Source organism: Lethenteron reissneri, chromosome 21 (assembly GCF_015708825.2).
Source record: "Lethenteron reissneri isolate LAM-NWPU_2019-01 chromosome 21, ASM1570882v1, whole genome shotgun sequence".
Lineage (NCBI taxonomy): Eukaryota > Metazoa > Chordata > Hyperoartia > Petromyzontiformes > Petromyzontidae > Lethenteron > Lethenteron reissneri.
In genome coordinates this window covers 10,206,094-10,231,026 of record NC_083799.1, presented here as the reverse complement: position 1 = coordinate 10,231,026, position 24,933 = coordinate 10,206,094, and the positions used below count along the sequence as shown (strand labels likewise).

At 46.5% G+C, this 24,933-nt stretch overlaps 1 protein-coding gene across 8 annotated transcripts in view; it reads left to right on the top strand.

Moving 5' to 3' along the window:
* LOC133345208 (POU domain, class 2, transcription factor 3S-like) overlaps positions 1–24,084 on the top strand; it is a 96,937-nt gene extending 72,853 nt beyond the window's left edge. For 3 of the 8 annotated variants that reach the window (XM_061555762.1, XM_061555761.1, XM_061555763.1), the window contains exons 4-14: positions 3,953–4,078; positions 4,712–4,942; positions 7,356–7,619; positions 8,151–8,336; positions 8,447–8,588; positions 8,846–8,982; positions 10,744–10,878; positions 11,157–11,217; positions 11,365–11,500; positions 13,135–13,205; positions 13,882–24,084. In XM_061555762.1, coding sequence (XP_061411746.1) covers positions 3,953–4,078; positions 4,712–4,942; positions 7,356–7,619; positions 8,151–8,336; positions 8,447–8,588; positions 8,846–8,982; positions 10,744–10,878; positions 11,157–11,217; positions 11,365–11,500; positions 13,135–13,205; positions 13,882–14,057 — 1,665 coding nt within the window. In that variant the 3' untranslated portion in view covers positions 14,058–24,084. Of the gene's footprint in view, positions 1–3,952; positions 4,079–4,711; positions 4,943–7,355; positions 7,620–8,150; positions 8,337–8,446; positions 8,589–8,845; positions 8,983–10,743; positions 10,879–11,156; positions 11,218–11,364; positions 11,501–13,134; positions 13,862–13,881 lie in introns of those variants that run through there. The other 5 variants (XM_061555764.1, XM_061555767.1, XM_061555766.1 and 2 more) reach the window with 5 other exon arrangements.
* Positions 24,085–24,933: the final 849 nt, after the last annotated feature.

Sequence of the window (24,933 nt, the reverse complement as noted above, 5' to 3'; positions counted from 1 at the left end):
GCATCACTCCGTTATTTAAATTTACATCCGCAGATGTTTGGTAACTGTCCGCAGGAACGAGCCATGCCTTAACAGGTTTAGGCTTCAACTGATCATTTTAGCTAATTGTTTATATATGTTTGTCTTTGCTTTGTCTCTTAATTATTTACATAAGTAAGGTTTTTTGTTCTTGGAATATACATGGATTATAATCATTCATCAACTTTTTGTATTGAAATTCATAATTGTGGTCACAATACATTCATTGAATCATGCTTTTAAGATCGAATTATTTATAGTTTATGCAAATAGCATTAAAATCAAATGTTAAATTTGTACCTTTGGGTTTATGGAACACGTAAGGCAGGATCGTGCAAGACTCGGAGACCATGCAAAAGTGCGACAAAAAAATCTTGACTTAAAGCTTTCGTGACTGCAGGAATTCATATTCTTTGTGTCTTTCGGTAAAAAGAGTTATAGATTTTTTGTAATGCCATTACGGGATTTGCAGGGAGTGGAATGATGAGCTGCATATTACACGCTGTGGCTCAGTGGGGCTAATCTTGCAGCACTTGGAACAGCCTTAGCCGTTCTGACGTCTTCTTGGTTCTTTCGGTAAAGTCACGTAGAAGGGAAATAATAAAATAATCCAAATAAAACATTAAATACAATTCTCACGACGTTTCAGGCCACAACGCAAGCAGCCGTCCTCAGGTGAAGAACAGGGCTGTCGGAAAGACGGCGTCTGAATGAACACCACCAGCGTATACTCTTAGGTTTTTTTCGGTAAAGTCACGTAGGTAAAAAATTAAATTAAAATTAATAAAAGTAAAATAAAAAATCACGACGTTTCGGAGGCTTAACAAGCTTCCGTCTTCAGGTGGAACTGTCACAGCACGATCGCAGTATCAAGTAAAGTGTCAAGTCAAGTGCTGTATCAAGTAAAAACAAAATACAGCAATCGTGCTGTGACGGTTCCACCTGAAGACGGAAGCTTGTGTTGCCTCCGAAACGTCGTGATTTTTTATTTTACTTTGATTAATTTTATTTTTTACATACGTGACTTTACCGAAAAAACCTAAGAGTATGAATCCTTGCAGTCACGAAAGCTTCAAATCTAGAATTAACCACCAGCGTATATTTAAGCTGGGTTAGAGGAGGAGGGCGCCTTGACAAAGGCATTTGCATATCAACAGATGAATTTAGCATATTTATGGAAAATGCAGATAGGGATTAGTCACTAGTGGAATGTGTAGGTGGTGGGGGGGGTCTCAGTCATATTATGCTCGTGTATTATGTAGGATTAGCAGTAATAAAGGGAGGAAGTAGGATTAGCAGTAATAAAGGGAGGGAATTTTAATACTAAGGAGCTGCAGCAACCAAACTTTCTGACGTCTTGCACGCGTACGTTTGCTTTTTGTTTAAGCATCTTGCCTGTGTCGCATAGAAACGGCCAATTTTCTCAAATCATGTCAAGGTCACTTGCATTTTAATGCTTTGTCACTTAGTAACATAAAAGTTCAGTTTCATTCTTTTGTTCATCATTGCCAATCTGGATTTGGTTTTTGAATGACACACGTCAGTATGGTACAGTCGTGCATTGCATTGCCAATCATTTGGAAACTTTAACCGTGTACTTAGAAAAATAAAACATAAAATGTGCTCGTTTTAGCAAAACGTGTACACTTGCATTTCCTTTTTTTTTGCTTTGCCTTGAGTGTGTCTGCTCTTTTATTTTTATATGCGTTTTGAGTTTATAGGTCGGACTACCTTCGTTTAATTTAGACTGTATTGCGATTCTCTCTTTAGTGGGGGCGAATTTTTACGAAAAAATGTTTATTGATTGACTTGCACACTTTGTGATGCCACGCTTTATTTCTTGAAGCTTGTGCACCACCTCTCAGATACCGGCGTACCCCCCCCCCCCACCCTATTGTGAAAACTCTACGTGGACCCAGATTAGAAAGGTTTAATTGGCACCGAAAATTCGGCACTGAAAAATTACCCCGCTCCTCCCCCCCCCCCATAGCGGTGAATAATGATGATGCTGCACCGCATAGTTCCAGCAGTTCTGCGCCATCCTTGCAGGTCCCGCAAACGCTTAACGAGATGATTGGTCGTTCACACCCTTTCCGCGGTTAGCGTCATCTCTGATTTGCGCCTCCGATTAACACGGTTGGCTACGTACGACGCGAAAGAAGTTCAATTAACGGACATACCTAGATCTGATGCCACCTACGTCTCATTGTGCACTGCCCGAAAAATTTGCTCCGTCTCATTTTCGTACTCGCTGGTAAGGGGAGGTTTAACCACAGTTAATCCCACTTTAATCTCCTACCCCAGAGTTGCAGGCAAGAGGACCAATTTCACTCCTTGCTGTTACCTTACTCACTGCCGCCTTCATTATTTATATTTCCTGTGGCATTAACGCTACATGCACCGGTGTTAGCTACGTGAGCAACTGTTTTGTTATGAGCGGTGCATAAGTTGACCTAATTTCCTTGCACTGTACCGGTTGGTGGTACGTTAGAGGCGATGGCTCCCTCAAGTGGCTCCACGGCACTGCCACTTTACCGGTCCTCTCCTTGGCATCTGCCCTGATGTTATTTTTCATTGTGTGCATCATCTGTGGTTTTGCCCACAAAACAATATGATGATGGCATCCCCCCCCCCCCCCCTTTGCACTGTTGTAAGTGTCGCTGTGTGGCACGTAACTTAAGCTTTTGCATATTTACCATCGGAAAATGTGTTGGAGTTATTAATTTCCAGTGTTAAATTCCAGCCCCATGGCAGACACTTTTAATTGATGAATTACTACCAGAGCATGTTTTTTGTTTGCATGTTCACCACACATATATATGGTTAATGCACACATGATTCCTTGCAAAAAGTTTCAGTTTGGTGTTTTAACATCTTAACACCTACATTTTTATTTAAAGCTTTCGTGACTGCAGGGATTCATATTCTTGGTTCTTTCGGTATTTTATTATTTCCCTTCTACGTGACTTTACCGAAAGAACCAAGAATATCTTAACACCTGTTTTATTGCCAGAAAGGGTAAAAACCTATACTTATACTTTTAATTGATATTTGTGTTGAACTTTTTTCGCACCGTATGTAGCCCAACCGTATGTAGCCAGCTGTGCTAAAGAAAGGTGCAAGGGAAGGACAAGCTTGATATACACTAATACCAGGGCCTCGTAGCCCTACGCGTAAGGCCTGGACATTGAAAGAGCCAGGTTTGAAAATTGGGGTCGAGACCCCGACGTTCAGGAATTTCTGTAAAAGTCCAGAAGATCCCTCCACCTGGAGACTGGTCATAGTGTGGTCAAGAGAGAGCATGCACCCAGTCTCGTGTGGTTGGTCTCTTCTTGTGTGGCAAATACTTTTCAATGGAATTCTGTTGTGGGCCTGTCTTTAGTGGCCTTAAAGAAGGTGGTCAGGTTCTCGACCATCTCGGCCTTTCACAAGGAGGTGAAAATGGGTTGCCCATGAGCTCATTTAAAACATTAACCAGGCTCTTTTAGGCGATGAAACAGTAAAGGCCACAACTCAAGTCCCATATGGCACCCTGAAACCTACATCTGGTGCTGAACTTGTTGTTTGGGATTTCTTTTAAGCGTTTAGCTACCTGGATGGAGTGTCTGTTGACTTGAAAACTTAGTTCCTCATCGCTACAAATTTGGCAGGGAGGATTAGTGAGCTTGCACACCTTGGTGGTTAACCCCCCCCTTCACGGTGATCTCAAGGGGGAAAGGGCAGTGTTGAGTATATCCCCTCGGTTCGTCCTAATGGCCTTGTCAGAACTTCACATTCGCCAAGAAATAGTTTTGCCTTATGTTACTGTAAGGCTGCGCTGTTGTGCTTTGCCGTGAATGTAATCGCCCTCCCGCCTGTGGTGCAGACTGCACGTTAACGTAGTTGTGTCTTGTGTGTGGGGTTGTGCACTCTGGTATCGACGTGTGTTTCGCAGGTTAAGGCCGAAGCTAGTCTGGCTCAGGCACCTGCACAAATGTCTCAGGTTACCAGCCAGCCCTCCATCACCATGGCAGCTCTTCCACAGGCACAGCTGCTGTTTGCAGGCGGCCAGATCGCTGGGGTAACGACCTCTTAACATTTTAAACAGCTCATCTACATTACAAAAGCGAAGGTTACTGTGCGAGCTCAGCCACAACTGACTAAAGGCTGTGGTGTGCGTTCCTTTTGTTTTATCCGGAGAGCACACACGCAGGATGGGGTAAAAAGTGTTTTTTTTGCATTTTTGTGTTATTGGCTCATCTCATCCCATTGCTGGATGAACGTTTTAATAATTTAATGTTGTGGTCTCTCAGCTCCACACAGCTGCAAAAAAGAGAGTCTAGTTATGTCGACATTCGTGGGAAGACTGTCAATGCAGTAAATTGTTTTTATTTGCAGTATAACATACTGAAGATTGTACTTTGATGTAACTTTCCATTTGGTAAGATAAGGTGCTAGGAAAGTGAAGCTTGATTTTCTTTTTGTGCTCTGTTGCCGAAAGGAAAACTTTAAATGGTAAATATTGACACTTATGTATGGTGTGTTCCACGACATGCAACTGCGGTTGAGATGCATCTTTTAATTTGTGTTGTGTTATGGTGGCTGCGGCACAATTGGTTCGGCTCACCGAAAACTACCAAACCACTCAGCCACCGAGTTGTGTGGTTACCACCGGGCGCACGGCACTTAGGTCTGTGTTTCTTTTTCCTGCAAGTTGACGCTGGCTGGTGTACAGCAGCACCTGCTGATACAGCAGGCGCAGGCTCAGCTCATCACTTCAGCCACTCAGCAACAGCAACAACAGCAACAGCAGCAGCAGCAACAGGCTACAACAGCTGGGCAGACAACTGCCCACTTCACCATAAATCAGTCCACAGGACAGATTTCACTAAGTCAACTGCAGGGACAGATATCCCTGGCTCAGCCTATACAAATTGCAACGCAGGTGTGACCCCATGATCACCCACCTCTGTCAGCATGACTCCTGTGGCCATTTGCATAAAACACTTCAAGTGACCTTGTTATTTCTTCACTGGCACTGCTTTAAGACAGTCGTAAGAGCAAGGTCCACTTTATATGTTTTAAACAACCGGCTACAGACTCCCAACCCTGGCTTCATCATCGTCATTCCATACACAGAGCCCTGTGCAGTTGATAAATGAGACATCTTTTGTGATGTTACATTTTAATGATAAAATATAACATTTTCTCTTAAATTGTTGGATAAGAGTTTGTTTAGTTTCACTACGTTGAAAGCGTACTCTCGTTCATGTAAACAAATATGACATTGAGAAATTCAACTTAAACGCTAGTCAGACTCTTTTGTGCAATGCACTTTTAGTGACCTCGTGTCGTCTCCACAGGGCTCTCTAATTGGCCATTTTCCTCGCCCTTGACCCTCTCCCCTGGGCTCTATCACGAAGCTTGCACGAGCTTCTCCTCTCACCGTAGCTGCGACATTGGAAACTCCGTTTCACCAGCTCATGAACGAAGCCGCACTCCTTCTCGTGAGTTAGCAGCGAGCACTGTCCATTGACGGTGTTTCTGGTTCCTTTTTTTTTTAGGGGTGGAATGGAGTGTGATGCAGCTTTTAATGTGAGCCTGGGAAAAGTGGTCATTTGATTGCAATACGGACAGCCTCGTTCGACAACACTGGTTGTCCAGGAAAGGTGCCGTGCAGTTGGCCTTCTTGAGTACCATGTGTGCCGAAATGCACCTTGTTGGGAATCTCTGTGCCGCTGTGGTGTGAGTGTTAATAGCCCTGTAACATTCTCCCACGTCTCAAACCATTGCATGATCCCCTGCTCGAAGACCATTGCATGACCAGCCCTAATGTTCGTCGTGAATCCCTTAACCTCCACCATTACCTGCTGTCAAGTGTGTGCAAATAAGTGGATGTGTAGTGATTTTTACGACCGTTTTGTAAGTTAAATTTTTTTTTATTTAAATATGTAAGTATACTTTGAGTTAATGTACATATGTATGTTGAACTTCTTTCGCACCGTACGTAGCCAACCGTGCTTAATTGGAGGTGCGGGGGAAGGACAACAAAGTAAACACAAAAAAAATGATAATATATATTTGCTGCAACAACTGACGATGCAAAATTTATTGTATGCCTATTTAGGTGAACCGGGTGAACGCTCATTAGCACAACAATCATCATATACTGTTTTATATATCGTGAATACGCATTTTATATTCTTTTATGATTTGGATTGGTATATTCATTTGAACGGTTGTAGTTTGAAATATATATATAATTAAATTGGATTTGTGCACATTGGGCTAAAACAGGAACACTGATGAGGCCATGGTTTTTTGTATTTGGTAGATTAAACCATGTACATTGAGCGGGTATTCAATGTGGATGGTGGTTTTGGATGAGAGTTACGATGGAAACTGATTTCTTGACTACAGAAAACAAAATTGACCATTTTTTTTGTCGGAGTAAAAATGAACAGACCCAATCGACAGTTGCAGCTGTAATATGCATTAAAAGAAACACGGATGAAGGCTAATTGGGTCCTCCGATTACACCCGTTGTTTGCATGTTGTGCGGTACATTCCAGTCGTGGAAATGTACGCATCCGTAATACAACTTGGGCAGTATATATATAAAATCATTTTTTTGGGTGTTAATTAAAACCTATTGAGCTTCATCTGTTGATGTACAATTATGTCGATACTTGTAAACATCAGGCATATACATGCATCCCGCTTTGCATTCATTGGATATCGCTGCATGGGTTGTGTAATTCGATGCTTGACTGTCTTATAAATGCATGTAACACTTTCCTTCTGTAAGCTTTAGGCTTATGTCGGTCATCGTTTCTGGCGTCCACAGACGTATTATTTCCAGTCGCAATTGCTCTCGGGGCCCATCAAGTGGGTGTCCTGTGGACGCTGCCAACAACAACAATCAAAATCCAGATTGCATAACAAATAAAAAACAACCTTATGTAACGATGCATTGGCTCATCTATTAAAAACGTTTATTATGCTCGCAGCACACGCATCTATGTGCGTGAAAATTTATATCTTTTTTTTAATCAGATGTGTTACGTAATTGGCTTTATATAAACCCTGCAAGCTTTACTTTCACCACAATGGCAAGAATGTATAGATTCTTGAATCGAATCATGACCCATAATCGTGACAATTTATCAATTACAATGGGGGCAAGGTGGTGAATCTGTTAAATTCCTGTTACGCATGGCCACACGTGCACGTTTGCATGCTAATTGGAATCCTCGGCAGCTCATGTAGAGGCTCGCAAAGTGATTATGACAGACAAAGCCCCAGTGCGTATTGCTCGCTGACGGAACCCCTCTGCCGCGTCGCGTGCCGGTGGTCAGGACCTCCAGACTGGGCTGCCTCTTCACCAGCTCTTCCTCCTGCAGCCCGCCACTGGGCTAGCCACCGGGCTGCAGCAGGCTCAAGTCATCCTGCCTCAAGCGGGCCACACCAGGCCAGGTGAGGGGAGGACCGGGGGCGGGAAGGTGGCTCAGGTCATGCACCGCCGTGGCTCACGCTCCCTCGATGTCCCCGCAGGACTCGCGCAAGCACAGAACGTCCTGCAGCAGTTGCCTCAAGTGACGCAGCGCAGCGTCGCAGCTCCGGTGAGTGCACGCAGAGACAATGATTCCCCCCCATGTAGCCGACATTGCACTGTTGGGGCGAGAGCTGTTCGGGTGGTTACTCATCATATGCTTACGAACGAGGCATTTTATACTTCGTGCACTGGCCATCACTTGTATGGGAATAAACTTTCCAAGACATTTCTCTCAAACCTTGTGTATAGGTGCCGTGTGCCCTTTGTTTTAATGATGCCGTGTCATTGATGATGTTAAATGGTTCATCAGCATCATCAACTTTGATCAATCAACTGCTGGTTCGATTGTCTCATCTTCTCGTCTCCTGACACCAATTATGTGTATCCAGTATCGGGCACATGATGATGACGACATGGCCCCGGTCTTCAGCCCTGGCGAAGTCGCATGTGTCAGTGTCGTTAAGGACTTCCCAATGCTCATTAGACGATCCTGATAAAAAGGCCCAGACGGGCAACTCGGCCCGGTGACGGCCTACTTTCGCAGCAAGCTGAGCGGCTTACACGCGCGTGCGCGCGTGCGTGCGTTGTCTTTGTGTAGTTTACCCTGCCCAGTAGAGCGACGGTGCCCGAGGGCGACGTGGCCGCGGGCATGGGCGTCGGCACGGGTGGGTTTGGCGGCGCTGCCAGCCCAGGCATCCAGCCCGAGGACCCCAGAGACCTGGAGGAGCTGGAGGTGTTTGCAAAAATGTTCAAGCAGCGGCGCATCAAGCTGGGCTTCACACAGGTAGTAGAGCGTGAGCTGGAGGGGGCTCTCCCATGTCGACACGCATCGCGTTTTGTTTCACGTATTGTACGCGCCAGTTCGTCTGTTTAGTTTTCTGTAATTCTTCGCAGGGAGATGTAGGCCTGGCGATGGGGAAGCTGTATGGCAATGACTTCAGTCAGACGACCATCTCCCGTTTCGAGGCACTCAACCTTAGCTTCAAGAACATGTGCAAGCTCAAGCCCCTGCTGGAGAAGTGGCTCAATGACACAGGTGTGCACGTGCGTGAGTGGATAGCGGGTATACAGGCAACCGTTGCGCAGAGGGCAGTGCGTCAACATCCATTATTATTCTGTGCTTCCCTGTCCCCCACGTCTATGCTTCCCTTCTTCGGCCGGGCGCCTTCTGCAGGACTTGAGTGTCGTCATCACCATTCGCAATCGTAATTCCGCGTGTGTTTTTTCCCTGGCTGTTCTCACCTGGTTTCCCCCCCCCCCCCCCGTCCCCCTGTCTCCACCGGGTGTATCCAGAGCACATTCCGGCTGACACCTCACCCGGAAATCAAAACGCGTCCCCCTCGGGTTTGGAGGGCTTGGGTCGGCGGCGAAAGAAGCGTACGAGCATTGACACGCACGTGCGCGTGGCTCTGGAGAAGAGCTTCCTGGAGGTGAGGCCCAATGAACAAACGTATCCTGCTCAATTTAAAGCTTTCGTGACTGCAGGGATTCATCTTCTTGTTTCTTTCGGTAAAGTCACGTAGAAGGGAAGTAATAAAATAATAAAAATAAAACATAATAAAACAATTCTCACGACGTTTCGGCTACAACGCAAGCAGCCGTCTTCAGGTGATCAAGACTCTATATCATAGAGCCCAATGCATCTCCGACCATGAACACATTTCCAGTGAACTCAAACACGTACGCCAAGCTCTTAAGGCAAATGGTTACTCCGACTATACAATCCGCAAAGCCATCACTCCAACCATCAAGAAGGATCCTGTTGAGGAGCCTTTCAAGACCATCACCTTACCCTACATTGCTGGGGTCACAAAAAAGATCTCCAAAATCCTGATTAAACACAAGATCCAGGTCCGATTCAACACAGTACATAAAATCCGTGATCTGGTACCGTCTGTAAAAGATGTGGTTCCAGACATACAGTACCCTGGCGTCTACAAACTAAGTTGCCTCTGTGGTAGCAGTTACATTGGGGAAACCAAACGACATGTCTCGGACCGCATCCGTGAACATAAAGCTGACCTGAAACACGGTAGGACAAACACCTCAGCCGTAGCAGATCACTGTTACAACTCAGTGGGCTCACATGATATCGACTTCTCCAAGACAGAGGTTCTCTGCAAGCCATCTGGCTATCATGAGAGATTCGTTCATGAGGCGATCCACATATACAAACACAGAGACAATTTTAACCGAGAAGATGGATTCTGGCTCAGCAATCATTGGAAAGACGCAATAAACCATTTCGATACACATTAGTGTGTGTAGAATAATACATAGTGTTATATTAAATGTATAAGATATAGGTTGGTTTACAGCAATACAGTATATAATTTAATGTTGGGTTTATCTATGGCAGTATATAGTACGGTATATGCTCGTGTGATATAAGAGAATAAGGTTTAGATGGAAGCATATTATAGAATTTTTACGAGGTAGAATTGTAATGTATTACTTGCTGTTAGTAACTCAGCTTATTATAGAGTATAGTAAGTATACTGATGGTGCGATGCAGTTTATACTTTAGTTTTTTATGTAGTTTATACTTTAGTTTTCTACGTGGTTGTTGAGTAACTGCAGCTACATATCATTAACATTCCTTTCCTTTGTTACTGCTAATCCCTGCACCCCCCTTGGTTGCTGCTGATCCTGCATAATGCATGGGCATAATATGACTTTGACACCCCCCCCGCCCAACGCCTACGCATTTTCCATGAATATGCTAAATTCCTCTTCACATGCACATTCTTTTTGTTAAGGCGCTCTTCAACCCCCAATGCAGCTTATATATAAGCTCCTAGTTTGGTAGTGTCTCATTCTTCACCTGAAGACGGCTGCTTGCGTTGTAGCCGAAACGTCGTGAGAATTGTTTTATTATGTTTTATTTTTATTATTTTATTACTTCCCTTCTACGTGACTTTACCGAAAGAAACAAGAAGATGTATCCTGCTCACATAAGTGAATAACCCCAGAGCTTGCAGCATGGAATGTTAAAACAACAACGACGACAACTATTTTAACTAATGAACATCTCCGAGTGTACAGAATGTTTTGTTTTGTGTATGAAACTCAAGGAGCTGCGTGTTTGTGTGTGTGCGTGTTTGTGTGTGTGTGCGCGCGCTTGTGGTATACGCGTGGCTGTGTGTGCGTGCGCGCGCGTGTCTCTGTCCGTGCGTGTGTGCGTGTTGTAGCAGAACTGCAAACCGACATCGGAGGAGTTGAGCATGATAGCGGAGCAGCTGCACATGGAGAAGGAGGTGGTGCGGGTGTGGTTCTGTAACCGCCGACAGAAGGAGAAACGCATTAACCCACCTGCCAACACCCTGGTGCGTGCCGACTGGTTAAGGGCTTCGGCACAGGCTGTAGTAATGCAGAGGGAGTGCTGTGGGTGTGGGGCTAACTTTGGAAAAGGTTTTTTGGATGTTGGGGCTACGTACGCGTACAAAGACTTGAACCTGTGTGCTTGCGTCGTGTTTGGTATATATTTTAACGCTGAGTGCAAATAACGGACTTTGAGGCTTTTTGAAATGCAGATTTTCCTTGGGCTTTAGAGAGGCGTGGCTACTGATAACATGCCGGACGCATATGTATGTGTGCATGACAGGTAGAAAGCACCAACTCTAACGCGGTCGTGAGCTTCAACACCGCAATGATGCCGCACTCAGGTACAACTGCATCACGTAATCCTCCGTCGGGTTTTTGTCAAGTCAGGGGCGGTCCTTTCCGTTGTTCTCCCGCTTATGAGCGCCATCGTGTGCCCGCACAATGGCACCTCCTTCCTGAGAACCCCTCGGTTTTGCGTGGCCGTGCAGGCACGTCGCTGGGCAGCAGCACAGTGGTCACCACGGCGGCACTGCCCTCCACACCCATCCCTGCCACCGGCTGCGAGATGCTGATGTCTCCACGGCAGCACTCGCTCTCCAGCGGGCAGATGGCGCAGCTGGCGGGGTGGGTCCACTGCGGCGAGAGTAGCCTTGCTCAGCCCTTAACTTCTTGCCCTGTCAATTCATCAATCGATTCATTCAACTAGATTTTTTTTTTTTGCTATGTGCCCTTGGCAATGAAATTATCATGGAGCGCTTCGCAAGTGAACGTTACTATTACGTCAATACATATGAGTTAATAATAAAGGTTTTTGGGTTCAATCGCGTATATATAAATGTGTCGTAACCCTCCACCACCCGCCACAGCCAGTAAGGTTTGTCACGTAAACTAAACGTGCCAATTAGTTACTACTTTGCCAGAATATCGCCCGATGATGCTGGATGTAATTACCAGAGAAACGTCGTACCACTCAAATTGTAAATGTTGTGGATTTACTCTCCAACACACCGGTGGGTTGAAGTAATAACTAATTGGTGCGTTGTTTACGTGACAAACCTTACTGGCTGTGGCGGGGGGTGGAGGGCTACGACACATACTTATGCGATCGAATCCAAAATCCTTTATTATGAACAATATGAGTTACACAAAACAATAAAAAGCGTACACAGTTACAAATTTGAAACAAATTATACAACACATATTTAGCTTATCCGATTGTGTTCATGGTGTGGTCCACACAATCTCGACTAGCACGCTGCACCATGAACACCCACATACTTAGACTATCACGATAATACAGCACAGGTTGTTTTTTGTCCATCCCAATGTCCTTTTTCCCCAAGTTATTTTTAATTTTCTCAGTTCAATAATAATTATTTTCTATTCCCCCTCATAATAGTGCTGTTTTGTTGCTGGCTGCTTGGCACTTCGGGCTTTGAATCTGTACTCAGCAACTGTGATATATAAAAAATATATATCAAATAAACTCTTAGTGGATTGCTATCCCAAGATGCTTCTGAAAATATAACTCAAACCCAGTTTCCAATCAATACATGTTCGATAACTTCTAGGAACTGACTTCTAGGTAAAAGGTGTTGGATGTTCCAATAAATATGAAGGCCTGAGACTGAAGGACCTCATAAGTAGTATTTGAAAATGTACAGTCCATCCTGAATTTAACAAAAAGCTCGTGTGTTGATTTAAGTAAGCACAGTGGCTGCAGCATTTTGAATCAATCCTGTGACCTTGTCTTGTTGAGTCATGTGTTTGTATTCTAATCTCTTTTTACCCTGTCAGTTCTTGTTGTTCATTCTGCACTCTTCTTTTCTTCTGCTAGCTGCCTTGCACTGCGCCCGATGCACCCTATACCCCCTAACCCCACCGTGCCCACTCAACTTGCTCCCCGCGTGAAACTCGTACCTCTACATGTGCGACTACTGGTTCCGCGTGATCATCTGCGTGGCGGTTGTGTGGGTAACTCTGCCTGCTCCGCGCCGTGATGGCCGTGGTGGTGTTTGTGGCGAGCGGCAGCGATTAGTGCACTGCGCTATTAACCCGGTGACACGAGTTCGATTCCTGCTCACAGCCAAAACCAGCGACGATTATCTGAACTGGTCCTGGGTGCGGTGCTGGCACCCCTCACCCCCGTCATGTGCCGTGCCGGCCTTCATAGGTGCTCTCTAACAGCACTTTCCTTAAGAGTTGTTAAGGCTACACGGGGGATTTTTGTTATTGTCTTTGTTGTTTTCGTCGTTCAGGGGCACTGTCGTCAGCTTCACGCCGGCGCCACTGGCATCGTCCTCGGCCCCCACCTTTGCCACCATTCAGAGTATGGCGGCAGCAGCACCCCGCGCACTCGCCCCGCACACGATCGGCCGATGCTGAACCCAATTTATGCACCTGCACCAAATCGAAGTTGAGAACCTTCTGATCATTGTGTCCTGAGACCGTTTTGCCCCGTGAGGTTTTGTTCGTCGAGGTTTTAAAAATATATACATAGTCCAAAATTAGCATTTTACAATGCAGAAAGTTTGAATGTCTGTTATCAAAAGTAATTCAAATATCTCTTTAAGCTTTTGGGGTTGTCTCTTAATTAAGCTGCTACCAATGGAGATTGTCAATGAATGTGTCAAAAATGTAATGCACACCAGTGCGTGCTATTGATTCCACCACCTGATCCCAGCACAGGTCTGTTAGTATTTTTTTACATTGACCGACGGTAATGTGGTGCTCGCACCGTATTTACAGCGTCTGCCTTAACATGGATCTCACTCCTGTGACACCTTTCATAAGAGCAGCCCAACCGTGTGCCGTTGTTATGGGCTTTTGAAAAATCGCTCAACAAACGAACATTTCAAATTAAACCACTACCTCTTCAGTTCTTGCGATTTGACATGCGTCCATTATTTTAGGCAGGATGAGTGACGCGCACAATCGAAATATTACATCACGACGACGACGATGATGCCGACCCCCCCCTCCACTGCGTCTCTGCCCCTGTACAGCGCTGCAGAGTGGGGGGACCCTGATTGACGGGAGCCTCCTGATCGGCAGCTCTGCGGGTGCCGCGGGCTCCACCCCGCTGTTCATCAGCGCGGCGGGGATCCCACTCGTCAGCACCGTGGTCACCACGCCCGCCGGCACCAGCGCGACCTCCGACGCCACGGCGCGCGTGCAGTAGCCGCCGTGGTGACGCGCGTGGCCTCTGCCTCGCCCTCAACGGCCGCCGCCAGGCCTTGCCAGCGCCACGCTGGCTGCCGACCGGGCCGTGGCGATGGATGTTGAGGATGCGACGTCTGTGTAATGAGAACAATGTCACAAAAACAACATTGGTGGGAGACTCGAGGAGAAACGGCGGTCGTCGTTGCTAACAGTGGAAACTTGTGTTTGTTTCCCTTACTTCATCACCACGGCATTTGCTTAGTCTGCCCCATCATTTCCACAGCCTCTGCAAAAACCGACTGCCTAACTACTGCCACCACAGGAGCCGGGCGAGGGGCAGAGGGACTTCAGCTGCTGCTGCACCAATCTCGGGACCCTGAGACTGTAAACACGGCAGCCGTTGGCCAGTTATTACCAGGTGGTGGATCAGGCTGTCGTTACAAACGCACCGCCAGAGTGCGAGCGGCAAGCACGCCAGCCAGCCAACGTTCCTCAACAGTGTCGCACACCCACATGGCAGTCACACCCTCCGCCCATGGGAACCGCAGGGCAGTGCTGACCCCAGCATAACCATGCTTCTCGTGTTAACGCCGCCGCTACTTACATGCGCTTTCAGAAATATTTGTGGCATTGCCATGGTACGCTATTAAGGTTTTGGGCAGAGCATCGTGAAGTGGAGAGGCCATTTTTCTCCACCCTGACAAGATGAGCCGTTGCTCTGGGCCTGAGTGTGGATTCTCTTCAACCCACCGGTGCCCTCAAGTTGTTAATCTGCCAGTGTGTACTTCTACTGAAGTGATAAAGAGATCAACTGTATCAGAGTGTATTCGGATGAAGCCCTATGGTACAACATTTTATAGCCTACCTTGAACACTCGTGTGATGCATCTGAACGCATACCCTTGGAGGTCACGGAGCTTTTTGGCAAGTATCCGTATGAAAACTTTGCAGATTATCCAAAGATTATCTCTGTGTGCTCTGTGTGTGTGTGATACATGTGCGGTCAGGAGACTTGTGCATCCAGCTGAGATTGAATTGAGTAATTTCTGTTTTCTTTCTCCACCCGTCGTGATGCGTCTGGTTGTTGCAGACGTGGTCACGAGCGAGACGCAAGCAACTATTGAAGTGCACAACTAGTTTTTGCCGATGCTGTCCGTTTTGCACACAGCTCTTGTTTTTAAATGCTTGTTCCACAGTGAGGGAGACATGGTTTTCATTTGCACAAGGAGGATGAGAAGCTGAAGTTGGATTTGACATTGTAAATGGTACATGCTGCATTATGAGGCTGTTTTCCATTGCCAAATATGTGTAGTCACGCCCCTTTGTACGTATTGTATGTTGAACTTTTGAACACGTAGGCTTTCGTGACCAATATCATCCATAATAGAGGTTTTTGGGTTAGATCGCGTAAATATATAAATGTGTCATTAAAACCCGGCACCACCCGACACAGCCAACTAGTAAGGGTTGTCATGTAAACGGAACGTGCCAATTCGTCACTAGTACAGCACACCGGTGTGTCGGAGAGTCAAGCCACAACATATACAATCCGAGTACGACGTTTCGCCAGTAATTACAACTAGCTTCATCGGGCAACAGCCAGAATTGGCATGTTCTGTTTACGTGACAACCCTTACTAGTTGGCTGTGTCGGGTGGTGGCGGGTTTTAATGACACATTTACACGATCTAACACCTCTTATGGATGTTGAACTTCTTTCGCACCCTACGTAGCTAATTGTGCTAATCAGAGGTGCGAGGGAAGGACAACAAACTAAGTTCAGAGAGCAGCCTGCTTTTAAACCTTCAGGTTTAACTTTCTGCCTTTAGGTCACAAGATTGCAAATGTGTGCACCATCACTGCCTTCTGTCTCCTGCCGCCCGAGCAATAGAGTCCGCCCGCTGGATGGCTCGATGTGCTTTCTCACCCGGTATTCGTCGAGCTGCCACTTGGAACAGGCAGGGGCAGTTGGGAGAGGTGCGTGGGGAATCGCCAGCACCGTTTAATGTAATCGAGTAAGCCTGGTCCTCAATCGGTTGGGCATTGTAGGCGCGTGGTCAGTGTGAAGGGTGTGTTTAATTTGCCAAGGGAAATGCAGCCAGACAGTTCCAGCCACATTGAGTTGAAGACTGTTATTAATCACTCTCTTCTCGTGTCCAACAAATCCATTGTCATCTTTGTGATGTTACTTCATACTTCTAAGAGTAAATTAGTGGTGCGTGCTCATGTGATTTTGTGAATAATAATAAGACATTGTTAGGTAAATTAAGATTAGTGCAGGCTAAAATAGTCCCATTATCTTTTGTGGATACACTGCTGCTTTCTCATCACAGTTCTCATTGCTCCGATGTCTGATTTGTTTTCTTTTTTCACATTTGCACATGAGTCTAACATTCGGGCATGTTGGTCTGGTTACATTAAGCAATGTGCTTGTGGGTCAATGTATTCCTGCTCATCACTTGAGCCCGGTTGTTGAGAGTGCTTGGGGTGAGACAAAGTGCAAATCGAAGAGAGCTGTCCGTCACCCCCCCCCCCACTGCATGCCGTTTGTAAACAGGAAATCTTCCATGTGCGCAGCTTTAAACAACAATCTAAATGCACGTTTGGTGAGCTTTAACTGCTTTCAGCTGGCACGGGGATACGGTGCTCTGTGTTCATGCAAAAAAAATAGAATCTATGAACTTGATAGCCAGGGTCAATTCATCGAGTTGAACATATTTTAACGTGAGATGTGACTGCATGCCAAGAATAATGTTTTGATGAGGGTTCGGTAAGGTTCTGAATTGAGTAAGTTATCGATTTAAAGCTTTCGTGACTGCAGGGATTAATCTTCTTGGTTCTTTCGGTAAAGTCACGTAGAAGGGAAGTAATAAAATAATAAAAATAAAACATAAAATAATTCTCACGACGTTTCGGCTACATATTCCCATGAATATGCTAAATTCCTCTTGATATGCACATTCTTTTTGTTAAGGCGCTCTTCTTCCACCTCCAACCCAGCTTATATATAAGCTCCTAGCTTGGCAGTCTCATTCTTCACCTGAAGACGGCTGCTTGCGTTGTAGCCGAAACGTCGTGAGAATTATTTTATTTTGTTTTATTTTTATTATTTTATTACTTCCCTTCTACGTGACTTTACCGAAAGAACCAAGAAGATGAGTAAGTTATGTCGCTCGGGGCAAGTTCTCCGCGTCAAATGAGGCAGCATTACAGGAGGTGTTCATTGTAAGAATGAGAATGTTTATCCTGGAGGAATCCGATGAGCCATGAAGCTCTTTGTCACATGTGTTGTTGATGCTACTCGCGCAGATTTCTGGTTCGTCGTCTTGCGACTTCGACAAAATATGAAAGAAGCTGAACACACGTCCTTACCTTGGCACTCGTCTGCCGCCTGCCGGCTTTCATGTGGAAGTGCTGAATTTTGGCGACGAAGCTTCCTCTGCTCAGGATCATTTCTGCATCGCACGGGGGGGGATTAACAGACGATTAGAAATTGGCTGCGCTTCTCGCAGCTGAATAAGTTGGGTAAAAGTAGAGAACTGGATCGAAATAACGACGGTCGGTTTGTGTTTCAACATCGATTCACGTGGCACATGCAGCAGCGTCGAGTGGTAACTTCCATTGGAGATTGAGTTTTGACTCCCTTCGTTGAGGGCATTCATTTATCTCTTGAAGCCACACCAGGAGCCCCTTTTGGTGTGCAGCTGGTCATGTATATGAGATCGAAACCTAGAGGTCGAGGACGTAATGTGTACTTGTGCCTGCATGTGTTGGGGCTCTATTGAATTGTGGGGAGTGGTAGTGGAGCGGTTGGCGAGCTGCACTACGAACCCGGCGTCCCGAGTTCGATTCCTGTTCACGGCCAACACCACTGACAATTATTTGATCCGGTCCTGGGTATCCCCTAGATCAGGGGTGGGGAACGTCCGGCCCGCGGGCCGTGTGAGGCCCGCGAAATCATTTGATGTGGCCCTGCCAAGGCAACCGCAGGCGCGACTCGAAATTCAATAAATCTAGGAGCAAACCTGGAAAAGCAGTTGCGAGTAGCAACATCATCAATAGCAGCTAACATCACACGCCTCGCCAATGAGAAGCAGTTCCGACCATCACAGGGGTGAGTTCATTAAATGTTTGACCAATTATAACAGGCAAATTTTTAAGTTGATACTTTTTGTTTGATCCGCGAATGATGTTATAAATATCCCAATGGCCCTTGGCAGAAACAAGGTTCCCCACCCCTGCACCTAGATCAACTCTGCCTCAAATCAATACCTGGTGCGGTGTGTAAACATTACCACTAGGGAGACAAAGGCGGCCTAGCGTGATACTGGCAATCTCTCATGTGCCGTGCCGGCCTTAATAGGTGCTCGCTAACAGCACCTGCCCCAACAGTCTCTTAAGGCTATATGGGGGACTTTGTCTTTTTGGACTCTAATTACATTGGGCACTGCAGTCACAGCACTTACGGACTCCTAAGAAATCTTTTTTTATATCAATGCAGTCCAAATGAATGGCAGAACGGTGAGTGGGAATGCATTCGATGCAGATTCAGTACGCGTTGCAAAAACCCGTTTTTTCTGTGCTTGGTCTTCCTTACACAGAAGTTACCACCCCGTTCCGAGGGCGACCTGTGGTTGGAACGATACTCTTAGAGGGAACCTGGGACCCCTGGAAGCGCTTTTTCCTATTCATTGCAGCGTCAGCTGGAGCTCCTGCTCGAGTGATGTTACAGTTCGTGGCACCATGTGCGCACATTGCTGCACAGCGTTCGAAATGTCTCGAGATTTACGCTTTCGGCCTCAAGTCGGCCGCAGCTTAAATGCTCTTCATTTGCCTTCCTTGTAGCTCTGAGTCTTTAAACAGTTTGCACGTAGCTCTGTAGAGATGCTGTGTGCGAGATCGGCGTTTCTCCGGACCTCAAAATACTTAGCATCATATCCCCCTCCTGGGAATGTTGGCAGGACCCCCCCCCCCCCCCCCCAGCAACAGCATCGTGAAAAAAAGTGTCCTGTGACTCAACGGGGACTTTCCTGGATAAATAGATATTCAGCAAGTGTGTGAACCCCTTCTGAGTTAGTTCTGACCACCAATATATTTGCCCCCTCTGGCACTCGACGTGGCTCTCATCCGTGATTCTCGCTGCCTTCGTTTCAGCGCGACTCGGCGCACAGATGTCCCCCCCTCCCCCGTCCCCATTAAGATCGCTTCTGTGTTTAAATGCGGCGGCGTGTGCTGTGCGCCACGCATTGCGGACGCAGTCGGATGATGAAGCAGGGGGAAACAAACACGGCGACATTGTAATTTAATTTAATCGTATCTTGGGCTTTTGTAGTTTTCAGAGGTTACGGGTTGTTCCAGGAGAAATAATGCTTAAAATATTGTTTAGTTTGATTTAACACGTTTTTATGGTCTTTTTTGTATATACTATATAGCAGTGGTAGTATTCCAGTGAATGATTACATTGTGATGTTTTTAACAAGAGTATATTGATTGATGAACACCATTGGCTCGCAACCTGGGTGCCAAGATCCACGATTCGGGGCCCTGGATATCCGCGTTGGGCATCTTCAGGGTGGGCCCCTCAAACGTTTATTTTTCATTCGAAATATTTAATTTTATTTGCAGGTAAAGTGGTGTTGGGAGCCAGTGGATTCTGAAACATGATTTTAACATGTACATTCTTTTTTTATATTTGTGTTATGTCCTGTACATATAGAGAGAATTCTTTTTTTAAGGTTCAATGATAGCCTGTGAAGAGATTTTTGTGCATGTGCATATGTACGTAAACCTGTATGTGCGTCCCCTTAAAGTCTTAAGCGCTGACTTCTATCTAGTTACAATACTTCATTTCCATTTATCTGGGTCGACACTTTCTTCCTAAGGCGATGCAGTTGGTCACGAAAGCCTCCCTGTTAAAGGGCACACTTCGACGGTGATTAGAAACCCCCACGGTGAGCTTTCGGACTGGCGGCACAGAAGTCGCTGTACATCCGAACTTATACATAAAACAGAAATAATTGGCGGTGCTTGTTGTGTAGGAGATGCCGATGCCCTGCAAAATCGCGTTGGAAGCCAGTGTCCATCGCCGACCCTACTTGTTCATCACCGAGTGCTTATAAGTCCTCACCGATTGCGGATTGGTTCCAGCGGTATTTTGATCAATGTCCTCAATTCGGCGAGCGTTGTCCATACCAGCAGTGCACGCGAATGAACAGTGCGTTCAGCCGACGAAGACTTGGTGTTCGAGGTGGCCAATATAATGGTGGAAATTCCAAACGGCAGTGTCCCATTTAACAAACAGCAAAAAAACGTGTGACAGAATATCGTCCTTTATTGGTTAAATGCTTATTCTGTTGACAAAAAAATAGGCTTAGGCGCTGCTGTTATTACGGCGTCGGTTTTTTGTGCAAGGGCTCCCTAACAAGTTTGCAGTATTGAGTTCACGACTTTCCGCGTATCTACTGCCCCTCACTAACTCATTACGGGGTCGGACTGGGTAAGCGCCTCCCACTGAAATTAAGCCACAAGCCCCCCCTGCTCGAGTAGGAAATAATAAATGATTGGTTTCACGTGGTAATGTGAGTTGCTCATATGGCGGTTACCGACACGCTGCGACTCGGAGCGTGTCGTTGACCACCTATGAAAACTAGATTTAGCCCGAGTACTAAAATCTAGTTTTATCTTAACCCGGTCTAAAATGATGAATTTATAGCCACCGATTAACTAAGCTGTGACGTGATGAGATTAATCATCTCTTATGCAGAGGCTCTCTGCATGACTTAACTGTTGTTGTAAAGGAATCGAGTAGTTAAAAATGCTCCGATTTTTTTTGGAGGTAATTTTCACGTGATATTGGCAATGACGCAGATACGGGGCATCTACTCTTGCGAATTGTGTCACAGGGTGTTTAATGTCCACTTTACGTTGCACAGTGCGATTTTGTATTTAGCATGAGCAGTTAGACAAATTAAAAACCAGTTCAGTGCAACCATTTTGACCAAACCATTATATTTACAATGAGAAAATAAAGAATATAGTACACATTGAAGCATTGGGAAACATTTTTTTAATAATAAAAAAAGATTTATTCAAAACTGAGTTCATTAAAAGTGTTTTTACGAGTAGCTTTCTGTTGCACTGAAACCAATTCTTTCATGTAAAAAGGGCTAATGAATATGGTTAACCCAGTGCCACATACGTCACGAAAGTTAACCTCACGTGAATACACATAGGCCATGACGATGCAAATAACAAAACTATTTTTGTACCGTCGGCAAGACAGACTTTCGCTTACTGTAACAGTAGCTCGTACGGTTCGGGTTTGTGCTCGTGTGCGTGCGCGCCCGAGTGCCGTAGGTATGCGTGGCGCGTGCGCCTACGATCTTGACCCCTCGAACACGGACCCATGACCCTCGTGCTCGCACCTCCCCTGGGATGAACGGGTACAGAGAAGAGTGGCTGTGGATGTTGAAGGAGTGCACCATTTACTTAAATACCTCATCTGTCTAGAAACCAAATGTCGAGCTTGTCCTAGTTGCACAGTTGGGAGTTGCATTGTTTAGTGGCTTTGTGCGTTCACGCGCAGCACTGCTTCAAATCGTGATCGATGACGAGCTCAGTTTGCTGATTAGGATGTGTGATGGGCGAACCTAGAGACGGGATCGCGATGATGAACGTGCATGGGGTTCAGGTTTAAGTTGCTGCACGGCACTTGGATGTGCGTTGTGCTTCCTCGCATCGGACCGTTCCATTTCGCGTCGGGGTGACGTTCCTGCCACCGGGTGTCCAGTTCCGATGTGCAGGATCTGCCCTGCTGCTTTGACGATTGTTCCACCCCCCCCACACCCCCCGTCACATAATTACCTCTGTGGGTGCCTCTTGAATGTGATGCATAGGTGAGGTGCACGCCTGCATTGTACGAATAATAAACGTAGCAGTTGTGACACTCCAGTCCGCTCGACCCCTCCCCGCGGTGCATCTTCAGTTCAGCTTTCCCCATGTCTTGTCATGTTCACCAACTGAATTGGAAATTGGATAATCAGTGGCACGCGTTGTCCATTGGTTGGTGAAGAAGCTGGACTGGCAGGTGGGCTGTGTGAGTTACGCGAGGGTTGTCGTTCCATAACCATTGGTTTCGTATGAAATGTCATTCGTTTTTATCTCTTTGTTGCATTCTGTGGGTTAATTGTTTAGTGTCTGAATCGGCTGAAATAAATAATCCACGGTTCACGTCCATTTCCCAGGTGGATTGAATACATTTAGCAGGACAATTGTTGAGCACACGCGCTGCATCAACGCTTATGGTTTACATTCTGTCCGAAACACACCTGCCATTTTCATATCTAACTAATTTACATTGCATCTGGAGGAGTAGTAATGGACGGGGGTGGGGGGGGGGGAGTCTTAAGGACTGGGACATGAGACAACGCCTGAGGCAACGTCTGGTGTCTGCCATTAAAATGCTTGTGTTTTCACTGTGGGTCAGTGTCAGCTCCTCCGGCCGTGCCCAGCGTAGGTCTGGAGAGCTGCCCATCACTGCTACGTTTCACGAGGCCTCGTTCACCCCAACACCCGCTTGCTTGCGTAGCCCGAGGACTCGAGGCTCGACCTGCGAATGCAGCGACGGGCGGTGTCCGCTGCTGCTGCCGGCAAGGTGCCACCTTAAGTCCTACTGCAGCTGGCGGGTTCGAGCCTCTTGTCCGGGGTGATGCGACGACCCGCGTCTGTACGCAAAGCGTTGTTTGTATGCGTGCTTTCCGCAAACAAGTGGCGTTACGCGTTCACCGTCCGCGTGAGCTGCGTGAGTTCCTACGACGCCCGGTGGTTGTAGCGTCTCGAGCAGAATGTGATGTTCATCTCAAGTGCTACGTGCAACTCCGATTGTGAACTGTAACGAGACGAGCGAAATGTGTGTTTTTGTTTGATTCGTTTTGAAACCAAAGAGAAGCATTCTTTGCCCGGAAGGGATCCCCAGCTCGGGGGGGGTGTCCGCCTGGGTGCCTGAATAATAGTTGTGGTTTTTTTTCACTGAAAATTTTAACTAAAACCAAAACTGAGTGCTGTACTGTGCTGTACGTGTGAATGTGTGCACATACGATTTGTACAAACTGACCCTGTGTCGCCTTGCTTTATCGTACAGTGCCATTAAAACGCTTAAGCGGATCGATCCGCTTGCTCGCTCGCTCGAGGAGCCGGCCCCGTACGTCGATGCTCATGGTAACTCCTGCATTGGTGGGATTGGCCCCCCCCCCCCATCCCTGGTTTTTGTACTCTTATAACGTGTGGTGTGCTGAAGCAGCCGACGAATACTGAACACTTAAATCAATGACTACTTCACGTAATTGTCCCGCCTGGCGAGCGCTGCATTGCTTTCCAGGGGGTGAACGGAGGGCCCTCGATGTGCCATGATTAACTTTTAAAGCCTTGCCCTTCACCGAGGCATGGCTTTGAATATAGCAGTGTAAAGGAACGTTCACAGAGAAAATAGAATACAGTTTATAATTATATTACACATGCTCAATCGCTGGCGCAGTGCCAGTGGTTTGGGAATTTCTCTAATGTAGAATGTCCATTGAATTCTAAGTTATGTAGTTTTTTGGGGTTTGCTTAAAAAGTATCGAGGATCATTCCTCTAAACTTACTCATACATGCCTGGTCCGTGGTCCAGTGTTATTGTACGATCAGTTTTCTGCACATTCACCCGCAGATTGGTTATTAGGGTCCACCGAGCGCACCTTTTGACTGACGAACACAAAAGTTGGACCACGGAGGGGGGAGGGGAGCATGCATGGCATACGACATGAAGTTTAAGGAGATCTTGTCTAGTGTGAAGTTACATCTGACCCTGCACATGCACATGGGGTCAAGCGATCGCACGAGGCAAAGCTGGCCCTGTTCATCTGGCCCATCGTGCAGCAGCTCCCTTCACCCTTTGGCTATCACTGTTATGTTCTAATACAACCTTAATATATTGGGTTTTCTTAAATCATGTATGTTTGAGATTTTGGTACTCCTGTATTTTAAGTATTAAAGGTATCTAGTAAGAGTGGCCTTGCGTTCTGACTGCCTTCCATGAGTGCGTATTGCCAGGTGCTTCTGTTGGTACCCTTTCCACACATCGATTACCTCGGGGGAATTTATCTGGATCCAAGTTGACTTCACTATTTAAGATTTGTCAGGATGATGGTTCTTCCAGCTGTGGACAATTTTGTTCGGTCAAAACGTGAACCACCTACAATTCGATTAACATTTCTACCTTCAGTGTTGCAAATATTTTTTGTTTCCTGCTAAATATACACATCTATGCTCCCATGCCTTTTTAGACCTACCTCGCCGAGTTATTTGTCCCAGTTACAGAACCTGTCGTGGTTTTACTTGCCTCTGAGAAAAGGTTAGAGCTATGGTTGAAAAGATACATCTCCACCTGCAAGCTCCTCTTCGGAGGATCAGGGCCCACTCAAACTCAGTCTGTGATAACTATGCTTGCGTGTCAACTGGGATTAAGTGGCAGTGACTGGACAGCCCCATTCACAAGTGGTTATGGCCTGAATCCTGTGGCGTCTGTAGAGGGGGGGGGGGGGGGCTTTAGGGAGGGAGGCCTGCTGGATGCCGTGTAGTTCGCATGGATTTTCGCTCTCCTCGCAAGCGATGGTGGTAGTGGCTCCGTTGGAAAAGTAATTTTCATTCGCACACATCGTCAAAACTCGTTTCACTGCCACGGTTGCATCCCGCCCACCTCCACGGGAAGATTCTTCTGCTCGCGTCTGGACCCGTGCCCCAAGGAGTCCCGTGTGGAAGGTGGGAACTGCAGGGGGGCCCTTCGTGGGTGGATCTCCCCAGGTGGTGCTTGGCTGTTGGTGACTGACTCCGCTCCAGTTATGGAAGGGATTTGTTGTTG